Source organism: Hemitrygon akajei, chromosome 4, assembly GCF_048418815.1.
Source record: "Hemitrygon akajei chromosome 4, sHemAka1.3, whole genome shotgun sequence".
Lineage (NCBI taxonomy): Eukaryota > Metazoa > Chordata > Chondrichthyes > Myliobatiformes > Dasyatidae > Hemitrygon > Hemitrygon akajei.
The window spans coordinates 65007492-65020906 of NC_133127.1; the positions used below are offsets into that span (position 1 = coordinate 65007492).

Sequence of the window (13415 nt, forward strand, 5' to 3'; positions counted from 1 at the left end):
GAAACATGGATAAATTTGGGGGTTGGAGAATGGGGTATGCAGCATTCTCGAGCACCCAACATCATAAACTATCTTCAAGATTTAGTTGGATCATCTTTCTGCTTAACCAAAACTGGATGTTGAACAAGCAAAGTGACAAGTCATAGGCAGCAACCCAAGGATATCTCTGATATACATATGGAACCTTAAGTATCATTTATTTATGATTATTTCCAAGAAGAAGCATAAAATCAATAAATAGGATAGATCCTGGGTGCAAGGAAAGGATGGAATACCTTTGGAGATGATTTTCTGACCCTGTCTGGTTAGGTAAGAGTGGACTGCTGACAGCAGTTCATCCATCTGTTCAGTGGAGAAGATCTGCTGGAGGAATATGGTATTGTTGACCACATTGAAGGTTGAAGGCAAGTTAAGAAGAATGAGGAGGGATAGTTTACTCATGTCACAGTCAAACACAGAAACCATAACAAGTGATTGTTTTCAGAGTCATTCCATTTCTGTGATGGCGTGATGATCAAATTAATCCAATTGAGGGAATTCAAGCACAAATTGTGGGAATTCTAGGTGTAGAATTGAGAGAATCAGCTCAGAGACCAGAGGGTGAAGTTGGAGGTGGGATTGAGAATTTGACAAGTCTAAGTATGATCCTGTATATTTCCCATTTTGTTTAAAGTTCCATGTTTTTTTAACCTCTCAATAAAGGAGAAGGTCTTTGCTTACACGGCAAAGAGCATATACACCTGAATTTCAGAACTATTGTACACTTGAAATCTGTCTGGGTAAACAAAACGTCTACTAGCGATGGGTCACATTAAAATTCTTTTTTAATAAGATCTCATGATTCATTGACATAACATTTTCCACCCCCAACCAACCCCCACTCAAAAAAAATTATTCAACATCACACTTTTACACAGTAGAGGATTCTGTACAGGTTTAAAAAGAACGGAGCTCAGGTTCCAAGCACTGCTTAAGATACAGAGTAAAAATGAAATCTAGAAAAAAATTGTATCCAATGAACACATCTGTTTAGAGTTTACTGTACAAATAATTAGTAAGATATTGTCTGGTGCAATATCATTGCTTTGTGATGAATTGAAAACTGTAAGATGAAATAAAAATACTTCAATATTTTGTTAAACAAAGAGCCATTCTTTACAGGAAGTAGAGCCAATGGTAAGCCTTACATTTGGACTTATAAAAAACCTATTTACATGAAACCATTACAGTTTGTATCACGTCTACATGTACATCAGCACCGTAATGTAACAGCAGTGCAACTACAAAACTAGGTCTACTTTACTTGGTCCCTAAACACTTTTATTTAGAGGATGCCGTAATTTAACAGCTTTTAAAAACTCGTCTACTGCTGGCTACCAAATATTTCATCAAATTCTTGCATCCAGCCTTCTGTTGATCCACTTTTGATTAGAGAGTCCATCAGATCAACACTGTCTGTCAAATTAGAGAAGGAACCAGCCCCTGATTGGCTAGTATAATTGAAGGTCAAGTCCTGACTTGTGGTTCTTGTATGATACCCTTGACCTGGGTTACTATGTGCATAGCAGCCTCCTGCCAACTGTTGGCCTGTGGCCTGGTTAAAACCAGTCATGTTGTGGACTGTCTGGGTCATGCCAGACATAACTATTTGTCTAGACTGGTTGGTCCTTGGCTGTCCTCCAAAATGAGGCATTATTTGTCCTCCAACTGCACCAGCAGACTCAAGAACAGACTGACCCATTGCCTGGGAAAAATGTTGCTTGGCCATCTTGGATTGACCAGGTTGCACTGGATAAGCCGATTTGTTGTTGAATGGATTGAGCTCATTGTTAGCCTGAGTTCTGTTGGGCATGTTTTGTAAACTATGTTGCTGCCAACTCTGAGCTGGAGAACCAGAACTTGCCATTAGTTGTAGTCTTTGAACTTGAGCCTTGGACATCTGCTGCCCTACTGGTCCTTTCACTGGTTGCTGTTGGACCAACACAGGGTTTCCAAGTAAGTTTTGTCCATAACCAGCTACCATTCCAACCCCTTGTCCTGCAACAGGCTGTTTCTGCATCTGGCTAACATTACGTGCCATGTTCGCATTACTTTGGTTTGAATGCTGAAGAATTTGGTTCATGCCTGGACTCACACTGTACATTCCTTGCTGATTGCTCTGGGCATTATTGTAGGGTACCATGCCAATCTCTGACTGGCCAGTGGTGGCAGGTATCGCACCAGAACTTTGGACGGGTGGCATCTGCATCATGCCCTGATTCTGTGCAATCATTCTGGGACTTCTCACATTCTGGAGAGCTTGACTCCTTGCTGTCGCCAATTCCTGGGCTGTGCCTGTAATGTAAGGAGATAAAAGAACATTGTTCTTCACTGCACAGTGTTAAAGATAAAACATTTTAACATTATATTAATTCAGATCGCAATCAGATTTTTTGTCTTACATTAACAATGTAGCATTAAGTATTTCCCATATTTCACGGTATCACTTCCATTAAAGTTTAGATGGTAATGATTTATGTCATGGTACACTGACAAAATGATTGCTCTTTGTTATCTTGATTAAGTGGGAATTCCTCTAAGAACGTGAGTACTGACATTGTGAGTGTTTGAGCAGACTGAGGAGGCTTTAGATATAACTGACTGAGATTTATGTTCAGCATGGCTCTTACAGATCCAAACACCACAACTCTTGGCAGAAGCTGGGTAGAGATGGTGTAGAATGTGCATTTATCTACCACAAGTGAGAAGGAATTTCCATCACACGATTTTCTGCATTACCATTGGGAGAAGGGCCCATTTATCAGTTCCTCCACCTAAGCACCCCATCACACCACATTGCTGAGGTCGAATGCTTCATCAATGAACTGGGATACTTATCTTCTGTATGGTTTAGTACTGTAGCAATTATGGATTTCATCATCAAGTTTTCAGATAAACCATTGCAAAGATATTTTATATTTTAAAATAATACTTATTTAACACCCACCCCTGTGTCACTGAAGTTAACTTGTCAGTGTTTGATTCCAAACAGTTTATCTAGAATTTGCCTTCCAAGACTAGCATCCTTTGTCTCTTATTGTTTATTAGAAACCACATGCCATATGTTTGGCATTCATTATCTTCTGCTGGCACCCTCACCTTTCCAGCTATGACTCACAATGGTGAACTCACTGCCTATTCCTGCCTGGCGCACTGTCCAGAACTCCAGAACTTAGTACTACTGTGACCACTATTTTCCAGTTATTGACTTCACTGTTCCTTTCAGCTGTATTCCAACTGTAATATTCCAAACAAAAGACTTTGAATACAGGTTCCAAAAAGATTTTTTATATACGTTTCGTGGCCATCTCATTCAGATTGAAGTGAGTGTCACTTATGTGTTCTTCCCAATCTTGACATTTTATTCAAATGGAATTAAGAAATACTTGAATTATTTCAATTAAAATTACAAAGAAGCTAGAAGTTTGGGTCACAATATTTACACCAAGACTTGAATAGTCAAAAGCACTTCTTGAAGGAATATGTACAACTCCTTCCTCTTCAACCGATGATATAATGAAAACTTAGTCTATACCCAATGTTAAACATCATCAGATCTTACTCCAAATCCAATAACTACTTGATTCTTCCCTTAACCCCTCCCTAAAGCAATGCTTTTGAATAATCTAAATATGTGTACTCAGAGGTCTCTCCTCATTCTTGGCTACCATTTTCATTTGATGACTTCCTTCTACATTGTTGGGTTCCCTCCTCACCTCCTCAAAACAAATCATAATTTCAAAAAGCATGAATTAAACTTGTTCAAAACATCTTCTACTCCAAGGGTAATTGTACAGATACTTCAACTCTCTTTGCTAACTATAGCTCTTCATTCCTGGCACCAATCCACTGAATCTTTGCTGGGAAGGACTGGGAGTGAATGAATTCCTTATGCCTTCAGATGTCATTGTGGTCTGCCTCATGCTTGGTGACAAACTGCACCACCCAGTGTACTACTCAATCACTGGAGCCAGAATGAATTTGTCATTGAATAATCCTTTGGATTTCAGTACAGGTCCGTCTCTTGTTACAACCATTTGATCAAGGTGAACACAGATATTTCTCAACTTATTTCTCTTGCTTTTCAAATAGTGTTTTGCACTGGAACCTCTTCACTGGTGTCATATGTGCTCTCCAGTAATGTCACTTTGACTCTTCACTTGCTTTTCTTAGGCTTTTGCTCTATTGCCCCCTCTCAGTTAGGCAATACAGAAGTGAATTTAAATTGTTCCTGTTTTGCACTGTCATTGTATAAGTTTTTAAGGACTTCCTCACTGACTAGCTATAGCCATAGGGAGATGGCCTTAGTAGCACAGGCATTATCTATTCCCAGCAAAATTTTACCCATGGTGGAACGAAAAATCTTTGGTGAGAATTGACTCAGTACAGCAACTTGTTATGCGTCATGGAGTCACAAGGAATGGAAAAGACCCTTCAGCCCATTGCTCCTGTGGCAACCATCAAGCACCCATCTGTATAAATCCTACACAAGTTTCATATCAACTCTTGCACCCCACCAACTCCTCCAACTCTTTCCACCCACCATAAGTTCTCCCGCCACTCCACCTCACGAGGGGCAATTCACATGATCCAATTAGCTTGCTGGCTAACACATCATTAGCATGTGAAGGGAAACTGAAGCACCAGGAAAAAACTACAGACAGACAATATCCAAAGTCAGAATTACAGTAAGTTTGAGCCTCTGAAGTTGTAAGGCAGCAGTGCTAGCTGCTGCACCACAGTTCAATCCTTGAGTTAACTCTTTACTCGTATTGATAATGAATAATTTCTGACTGTCCTCATCTGGGTTCAGCTGACAAATGTAGCTCCTACTATCTTTGAAAAAAGGTCCTGAAATGTTGGAAATGGATGCTGTTCATCAGTGACAGTTTGATTTTGTTGCTTTGCGGATGTCACACAATGTTTACCTGGCTTGGTTATGACTATTTAGTTATGGAATTACTTTCACCAAAACTCCACTTTTTTCTGGTTCAAATGCTGTTCTTCCATCAGGAATTCTTTGTTTGCAGTAACTTGGTTTGAAACCAGGTTAAAATTAATATTCATGCCTTGCATCTCATGATCACTTTACAACAGTCTAAAACATAAATTTAGGTGCCTGATTGGAAGCTGAATGCCTCCTTCTGAATTTCAGTCTTCAGTGCCAATCCTTGCCCAGTTGAACAGGATGACCCATATGATCAGCTATAACTATTGGCAAGGTAAAATACTGGCTGTTCTATAACACTGTACTTTCAAAACTTCTCCTAAATAAATTTGCATACCATCTGTGCTTCTTGCAAAAGTCACTTGACTGAAATTTCTCTCATTTGTTTCTTTATCCGTAATGGAACAATGTATTGTTGTAGCAAACTGAATTAGTAATGAACTGCTGACAGTCAGGACCATGAACCTACAATTCTGCTGTCACACTTATGATATCTGTAGCACTGATGCTGCCCAGCTTAAATTCTCCATTGCCTGTGCTGGTTATAATCTTGCACAGATTCCTTCTTTGTTGCTTCATAGGGGAGAACTTCTGGACTGATGTTGCTTTAGAAGCATTGCTATTATCTGCTGCCTTGGGTTTGTAAGGTGCTGCAAGGCACCTTGTCTTCAGGCGTGGGCAGCATTTAGTCTCTAGAACGGAACAATTAAGTGAAGAATAAGTGCCATTACAACAGTAACTCAGACATGCGACACATGCAGTCTCAGATGCTGTTCATGTTATTTTGACCAGTCTCGGTGGCTGCCTTTTGACAGCAGGCTACCATTACTTTTAGCCTTCCCTGACAATGATCAAGGGCAATCCCTTGGATGTGCAACAATGATATTTTTCCTGACCTTTCCAGCAGGTACTGATCTGCAACAGTACTGACAACAATCTTTGTCACCATCTGTCATGCATTTGAGGATGAGCAGTAAACAAGACTGGCAGTGCTGTTTAAGTCCTAACTACTATTTTTTCTCTAGAACATTAGGAACTTCTAGACAAGGATACATATCTTTTTCTGCTCTAAAGGAAATGATTTCGCTCAAAGGGCTGCAACTTGTGAGAAATTGCTGGCCGCTCTGTGGCAAGATACTGGCATTAGCATCCTTCTGCATAAAGGCGCAAATTTGTTTGGTCATTTGTGAATGTGCTCTGCCAACGTAATCTCCATGGAATTCACTGCCAGGGCACAGACCTGCATTCATGTTGCATTATACATGTGTCAAATCTGAACCAGTTTAGACTTGGCACAGAATCCATGAGCTCATTCATATCAATGGAAATTGTTAACACTGTGAAGAAAAATATAAGCATACATTTTTCATATACTTGTGTTTTCCTTTAATGCTTCTAACAGATTAAAAATTTATTTTGAAAGTTTCCTTTTCTATTTTTAATAATTCAATTTCTTAAACTGTTTACTTTGATTTTCACGAGCTTGTGAATACTTAAGAATGCCAAGGATATTCTGAAAGATTCAAAGGAGCTTGACAGCTTTTACAGCAGTCGAGCTGAAGGTTTGGCTTTGTTGTTTGTTGAACTTTCAGCCACTTTAATGTGAAGCTTGTCACCTCATTTGTCCAGGGTCAACGTGGGTTATAAAACAGTAATTGCATGATTCTTGCAATGTGTGTGACTGGCAGCGTACTTTCAACAGGTTTCGGCCAAGTGTTAGGTGCTAACAGCGTATGCTGAATGTGAATTAGATTATTACTGGAGGATGGAAATGTTGTTTGCAAGATTAGAAGTGCTTGATACTGATATGGGGATACTCAGGATCAAAAAGAAACTAACATCAGAGAATAGGTACAGGAGCCTGAAGACCCATATTCAGATTCAGGAAATCTTTCAAAGTTCAAAGTTCAAAATAAACTTATCAAACTGCATATATATCACCATATACTACCCTGAGATTTACTTTCTTGCAATAGAACAAAGAATTACAATGGAATTAATGACAAACTACATGCAAACATTTCTTTCTCTCCACCAGCAGATTTCTGAACAATCCATGAACCTCTTTACTCCTTTTTTTCACACTTTTGATTTATTTTTGTAACTGAAGAGTTTTTATGTGTTTGCTACCGCAAAACAGCAAACTTCATGTCATTAATCGTTGATAATAAACCTGATTCTGATTCGAAGGATGCAGAAAATGGCACATGAAGTTAACTGTGGAAAAATGTAAACTGTGACACATAGGTGGAGATATAAAAACATGCACGCACCATTAATTGTAATGAAATTGCTAAGTATGTGGTTGGCCAGTTTAGCACTCAATTTCTCCAATCAATGTAGATGGCAAAACTAAAGTGAGATTTTTATACAGTAGCTACCCAGGCAAAATGGTGAAAAAAAATTGGAAGTGTAACCGTACCAAAGAGTATAGCGCCTGCTCTTTGAATAATGCATCCTATTCTGGTTGTTCAGACTCAAGGGACAAAAATGAAGCAGTATGGAGAACAGATACAAAGCTCACTCCACATGTGAAGAGCGTGACTTATGAGGGAACACTTGAGGAACCCGGGCCTTTTAGCCTGGAAATTTTCCTCCTTATTGTTCAGGCACCAGATGAAACATCTTTGAAATTCATTATCAACTAATAAATAGTATTGTCTCGATCTCAAACACTGTACGGTATTCTCTCCTTGCAGTCGTTAACCCTTTCTATACAAAGCATGCAGTCACCAGCTATGTTATGGGTCTGGATTTTCCCAACCATACTTGTCTCCATATTTATAATTTTACAGAGGCCAATTAACCTACTACGCTGCATGTCTTTGGGAACTGGGAGGAAGTACATACAGTCACAGGGCAAATGCTTAGAACGCACTAGAGGTTCAAGACTAAACCCAGATGATAGAAGCTGTGAGAAAACAGCTCTACTATCTGTGCTATACAGTATCTATCCTTTAGGGCATTAACCAAGTACAATTTTCTGTTCTGGTGCCAGGTCTGCAGCTGATTCCATAATATATTCATTGTATAAAAATTCATCCATTGTGATCATGTGACTTAAGCATTCAGATGTAACGTCCTGGTTAAGATTTTCACTTCTATGCTGTGGATATTTCATTTTAGCAGCTCTGTAAGAGCCGTCTGTTCTGCTCTCAGCCTGTTTGGGTTTGAGCTGCGATAAGAAGCTTTGTTGTTCAACTTAGGAATGTGCTGTCAGCAATCAGGACAGTGGAATTGGTAGAAGGTTCTGGAGAACGCTGGGTTGAGGTTTTTTTTGGCGGGATCTGGGAGGAGGTGGGAGGGAAGGTGGCTGAGGATGCCATCGCTGTTGCTCAAGGTGCTTTGTGCAGATGAATGGCTTCGAGGAGGAAGGTCCAATACTCGGGTGGGAGACTCGTTTGTTCGAGATGGATTTCGAGCGACATTCGGAAGGTGGTGTGGGTGTCCAAGCTGACCGAGGGCCCAGTGTGTGACTGACAGAGAAGTTCAAGATGAGCTCCAACGTGTGCACATTTGATTGTTTAAGAGTCATTGGTCCTTTTTGTTTTTTGTCTTTCGTGTAATAACTGTTTGCTTAAATTAACATTCTTAAATATACTTTTGTAATTGTATACAGTGTACGATCTGTTATTTCTTGCTGACGGACCATGGCCGGGGGAAGTAAATCACCCAACAGTCACACAAACCAGGGTTTGGGCAGCAAGACACCCGACGTCAGGGATTTAGCGGGACCGAAGTTGTACACTGTACACCCTAGACGTTTGAAATCTGAGAAAGTCAGGCTTCTCGCTGCGGAGTCCAGTGGTGTCAACGAGGGGCTAACGAGCCGCATTCTCAGAGACGCCCAGTAAAAAGGGGTTTCACAGACATTAAAAGTGAACACATTCCCATTTATTGCCAACATTCAGATACATTTTGCAAGCTTACAACAGGGTAAGCAGATATCTAGTAACTTTTCCTCTTTATGGTACAATGGCAGCATGTACACACACCACTGACTTGGAGAATTCTGAGAGGGTGTAGGCTGCTCATACGCTCCCTACAGCATGCCACATCTTTAAAAGCAAGTAACTGCTGGACTGCTGGAAGTTTACTATCAGTGCATTCAAGTCACTAAATGTAACATCCAATAAACAGAGGTTTATTTGTTAGATTGAATTTTCACTCACATTCAGATGGAGCGAATCATCCTAATGTGATAATTCAGTTCAAAGACAACTGCATTGCCATCAGCACAGCATGATCAAAAATATGTGAGAAATGCCTCATCAGGAGAAGAAGACTTACAACATTTGGAATGAGTGGCCCCTTCCTGATTCCTGAAGATTCCTGGTCTTTGCTGGGATATAGTTCAACAGGTTCTGCCAGATATCTAGCCCTTTATCCAAGTGGCCACCTGCCAAGTGTGAACCAAGTAAGCTCCTGAACAAAACTGTACATTGCATTTTGAACCTGATCCTACCATTACTGCTCAAAAGCATGCCAGCCTGGATTATTAGAAATTAAATCGTGGACTTGAATCTCAGCTGATAGTTTTTTCTGGTCCTCTTCCCATTTGACAATCTGGGGAATTTGAAGGCAAACTATAACACTCACAAGAAATGGTCCAACTCAACTCTGAAGGGGAATGCAATATGTACTGAAAAAGCTGCAATAATTCATCAGCCCCTGTGAAGAAGAAGGCAGATTAACAGAATGTGTTTAGTCAGATGTGGATGAATTCTACAGAATTTTAGCATTCACTGCCTCCTTGAATCTTCTAAACTGCCATGATTCTAATTTGCGTCTTTCAGTTCCAGACCACTTAGTGTGTTCAGTATTTGGGAAAGGATTGCAAGATAGAACTTGAGGACAAATCTGAACTTGGTATGTTGATGCGGAGGAGCTGATGGTTTCTGAGATTCTATCCAATTAATCTTTCTATCTGTCAGTGATTCTACCCACTGTCAGAGGTCACACCTATAATCCAAATGGATTGAATTAATAAAAAATTATAAATAATAAAACAGAATGAATGAATGAAAATAAACAAACATCTTACTTGCACTTAGAATTTTAATCTAATACCATGTTTGCCAAGCTGAAGAGTTGATCCTTCAGGTTGGGACAGCTGTACTCTAACTCGGATTCTGTGGAGGGATGGAAAGAATATGACCTTCAGCTCACCCTTTTGACCTCTGTGCATCAATGCACAGGGACGTGTGTTAGACATGGCGGAATCCATCACTTAGTATCCTACCATCCAGGACATGCCCGCTTTTCATTACTACCAACAGGAAGAGATACCAGAACTTGAAGACACACACTTAATGCTTTAGGAACATCTTCCCTCAGCCATCAGACTTCTGAACAGTCCACTGAACCACGGACACCGCCTCACTATTCTGCTTTTGCACTACTGATTAATTTTATTTCTAACAGTAACTATTTTTCGTCTTGCTGCCACGAAACAATAACTTTCACGAGATATGTCAGTGAATAGTAAACCTGATTCTGAATTCTGAATAGAAATGTCTGCTAAAAAAAAGACAATTCTACAGAGAGTGTGTTCCAACTGTATTTGACATACAGAGTAGCAGCACTTTTCAAAAGTATAGATGGTTCTATTGATAATTGATACTTTTGTCAAGTCCCCTTATCAACAGTCTCATCGGGAGAAATAGCTTTTTTCTTTATTATTCCTACCTATCAGCTCCTTTAGTCATCTTAAATATTGCCATACTTAGAAAACCCTTAGATTTTCCACATATAGCTCCTGTATTGGAATAAGCTGGAATCTAACTGGAGCTCTACACACCTGCGAACTTCACTCACTGAGTATTCTAGCTCACCTGAGATCAAGGTTAAAATTCCATCAGCATTTATAATTAGGTTCTGTACCAGTTTTTCAGAAATGTAGTGCTTTTGTACCTGAGCTTCTGAACATCTTTATTCATCAAAGTCCCCATCTTTACAGATTTTTATTTGTTCTTTGACCCAAATAGGTGAGCTTGCACTTTCCTGCATTAAATTCTGTCTGCTACGGTGTTGCTCACTCACTTAAATCTATCAGCATCTCCACAGATTTCCACTCCCATCCACATGGCTCACTGTGGTGTGCCTGAAACTTCAGAATTTTACACAGGTTTGGAAGAAGATGACTATTAAGGTTTTTTTCCAACTAAATTCCTTGGGTTGGAAACCACTGCATCCTGGTTATTTGCAAACCTTTAATCCTAATTGTCACTATTTTTGTACTTAAATTGAATTAATTTAATTCTTTCCTTTGATTTTTATTTTTCTGCATATTTCCTTCCATTTTATTCTTATCCTCTATGGTGAAGATCAAATCAAGAGTGCCATTTATTTGTCTTTTTTGCCTTTCCTGTCAAATGGGACAACCCTTACACAGATGGGTATGGTACCCCATTATGCCTAGCACTCCTTTTTCTTTTAATAAGTTTGTGAAAATCTTTAGAATTTCCACTCTTTGTGTGTGCTACGTTACCTTGTCAGGGCATAATATTGCGCTCACTGACTAGAGCAATGGAAACAAAATCGGTGCCGTTCCACTCAAAAGAGCTGAGATTTGAATTGTGATGGAGGATTTGGCTGATGTCCTGTCATAATCTAAGTGGAAATGCTGAGGAAAAAGCACAAGAAACATTTTCCTCTGAGACTCCCGCTGAACTTACAGTGGGAGATTGGGAGAAGCCCTGCAAAAATTCTCTATGCTGCAGTTCCTGTCAGAAAATCGTTGTCAACATTCTAGGGGACATTACAGGGCCCAATTTTACTGCCTCATATCATTGGGTAGCTTGCTGAGAGTCAATATCACAACCTCACGAGTAAAAAACTGGCTGGAGTACCAGGGAAGTATCTAAGGAAAATAGTGCCTATGGCAAGCACTGAAATTGTGCCCTGTCCAAACATCTGACACCCATCTTTTAGATAACTTTACCATAATATCAGCTCAAAAATACAAATCAAGCTCGTTAATCTTTTAATTAACAAACTATGGTACTACATGAAAATTGTAACTGCACCTTCCTGGCTTTCCCTGATGCAAATTGGTCTATGATGTGATCGAAGTCAGTTTTCTCAGTCTCTTCTCTTTCTACACTCAGCAGAGCAAGATCACAGGGTCTGCCTTGACCCATGGAGGCTCTCAAATATGAAAATATTAGTTTTAACTTGCTGAATGATCTCTCACAGCTGGCGATGGAAACTGCGATGGTTAGCATTATCTGAATAGTAATGTGAAGATTGGGGAAGACGCTCTCATCTCCATACTGAACAATAAATTCAAGAAGCTCTTCAGGTCTTGATGTTTTCATGTTGACCCACCTTGACAGCAACATTCTGCAATCCAAAATTTCTTCATATAGCTGCTGTCCATCAACATCAGAGCTGTACAATCCTCCCAAATTTTCACACTTCTTCTTTAGGTCGTTACTGTTGGCGCCATAACACAGTCCCGTGACATCGAGAAGGAACGCAAACTTGGCATCGGTGTTGTGCAAACGAGTGAACCATTCGTCCATTTCTCTGTGAAGACGGTTGTGTTCCTTTCATGACTCTTTCCATTTCCTCCTTAGCTTTTAACCCAGTGTCTCCCGAGTTCTCATCAGCCGTTCGTTTCTTTCGTCTCTTTCAACTTCAATATTCCATTCTTGACAGAGACCGACTCCTTCTTCGAGTGACTCACTGACCAACACTTCTGTTTCTTCATAAAAATGATCTCAGAGGGCTTTCAAATCCAGGGCAGCATCGTGGAAGTTCATGCTAGGCTCCTGCAGCCTCTTTTGAATATGGTCAATACGAATGAGTACTTTGTTCCAAAATCCTGGCAAAATCAGAAAATCGTAACTCAACATGTGGTTCTACAGCTGCCTTGTGTCACTTCTTGTTTCACTGGTCTTGTTTTCATTGTCTATCATGTCCTGAAGAAATTGAAGTATCTCCTCAAGGTACTTGTTGACGGGCTTCATTGCTTCTGTCCTTGCACTCCACCTGGTTTCGGACTCCGACTTAACAACCACAGGCACGGCGTTTTAGAGTTTTTCCCAGCGCTGTGTTGAGTGAGAGAAAAACATGTAGGGAGCTTCGATGGTTCCAAAAAATGTGACCATCATTGTATCCTGCTTGGCTGCATGTACACCCACCAAGTTGAGTGAGTGATTATCGCAATTCACAAACACTGCCAGGTTGTTTTTCTCACTTATTCTTTGATGAACATCATTTCTGTGTCCAGCCATCACAGCAGCGTTGTCATAGCACTGTGACCGACAATCTTGCAGCTCCATTTCATTTCAAGATGTTTCAAGATGTCTTCAACCAAGCTCTCAGCATCCTTCTGGCTTATCTGGATAAAACCAAGGAAGGACTCTCTAACACGGACTGTTTTCCTCTCAAAATCAACTTCCACGTACCTCAGCACTTCTGA

The 13415-nt window shown here is 40.1% G+C and overlaps 1 protein-coding gene across 2 annotated transcripts in view; it reads right to left on the reverse strand.

Annotated features, from left to right (window-relative positions):
* Positions 1–806: 806 nt before the first annotated feature.
* The window catches only part of maml3 (mastermind-like transcriptional coactivator 3), a 493444-nt gene continuing 480835 nt past the window's right edge, over positions 807–13415 (reverse strand). For both annotated transcript variants that reach the window (XM_073042730.1, XM_073042729.1), the window contains exon 5: positions 807–2334. In XM_073042730.1, the coding sequence (XP_072898831.1) occupies positions 1364–2334 (971 nt within the window). In that variant the 3' untranslated portion in view covers positions 807–1363. The remainder of the gene's footprint in view (positions 2335–13415) is intronic.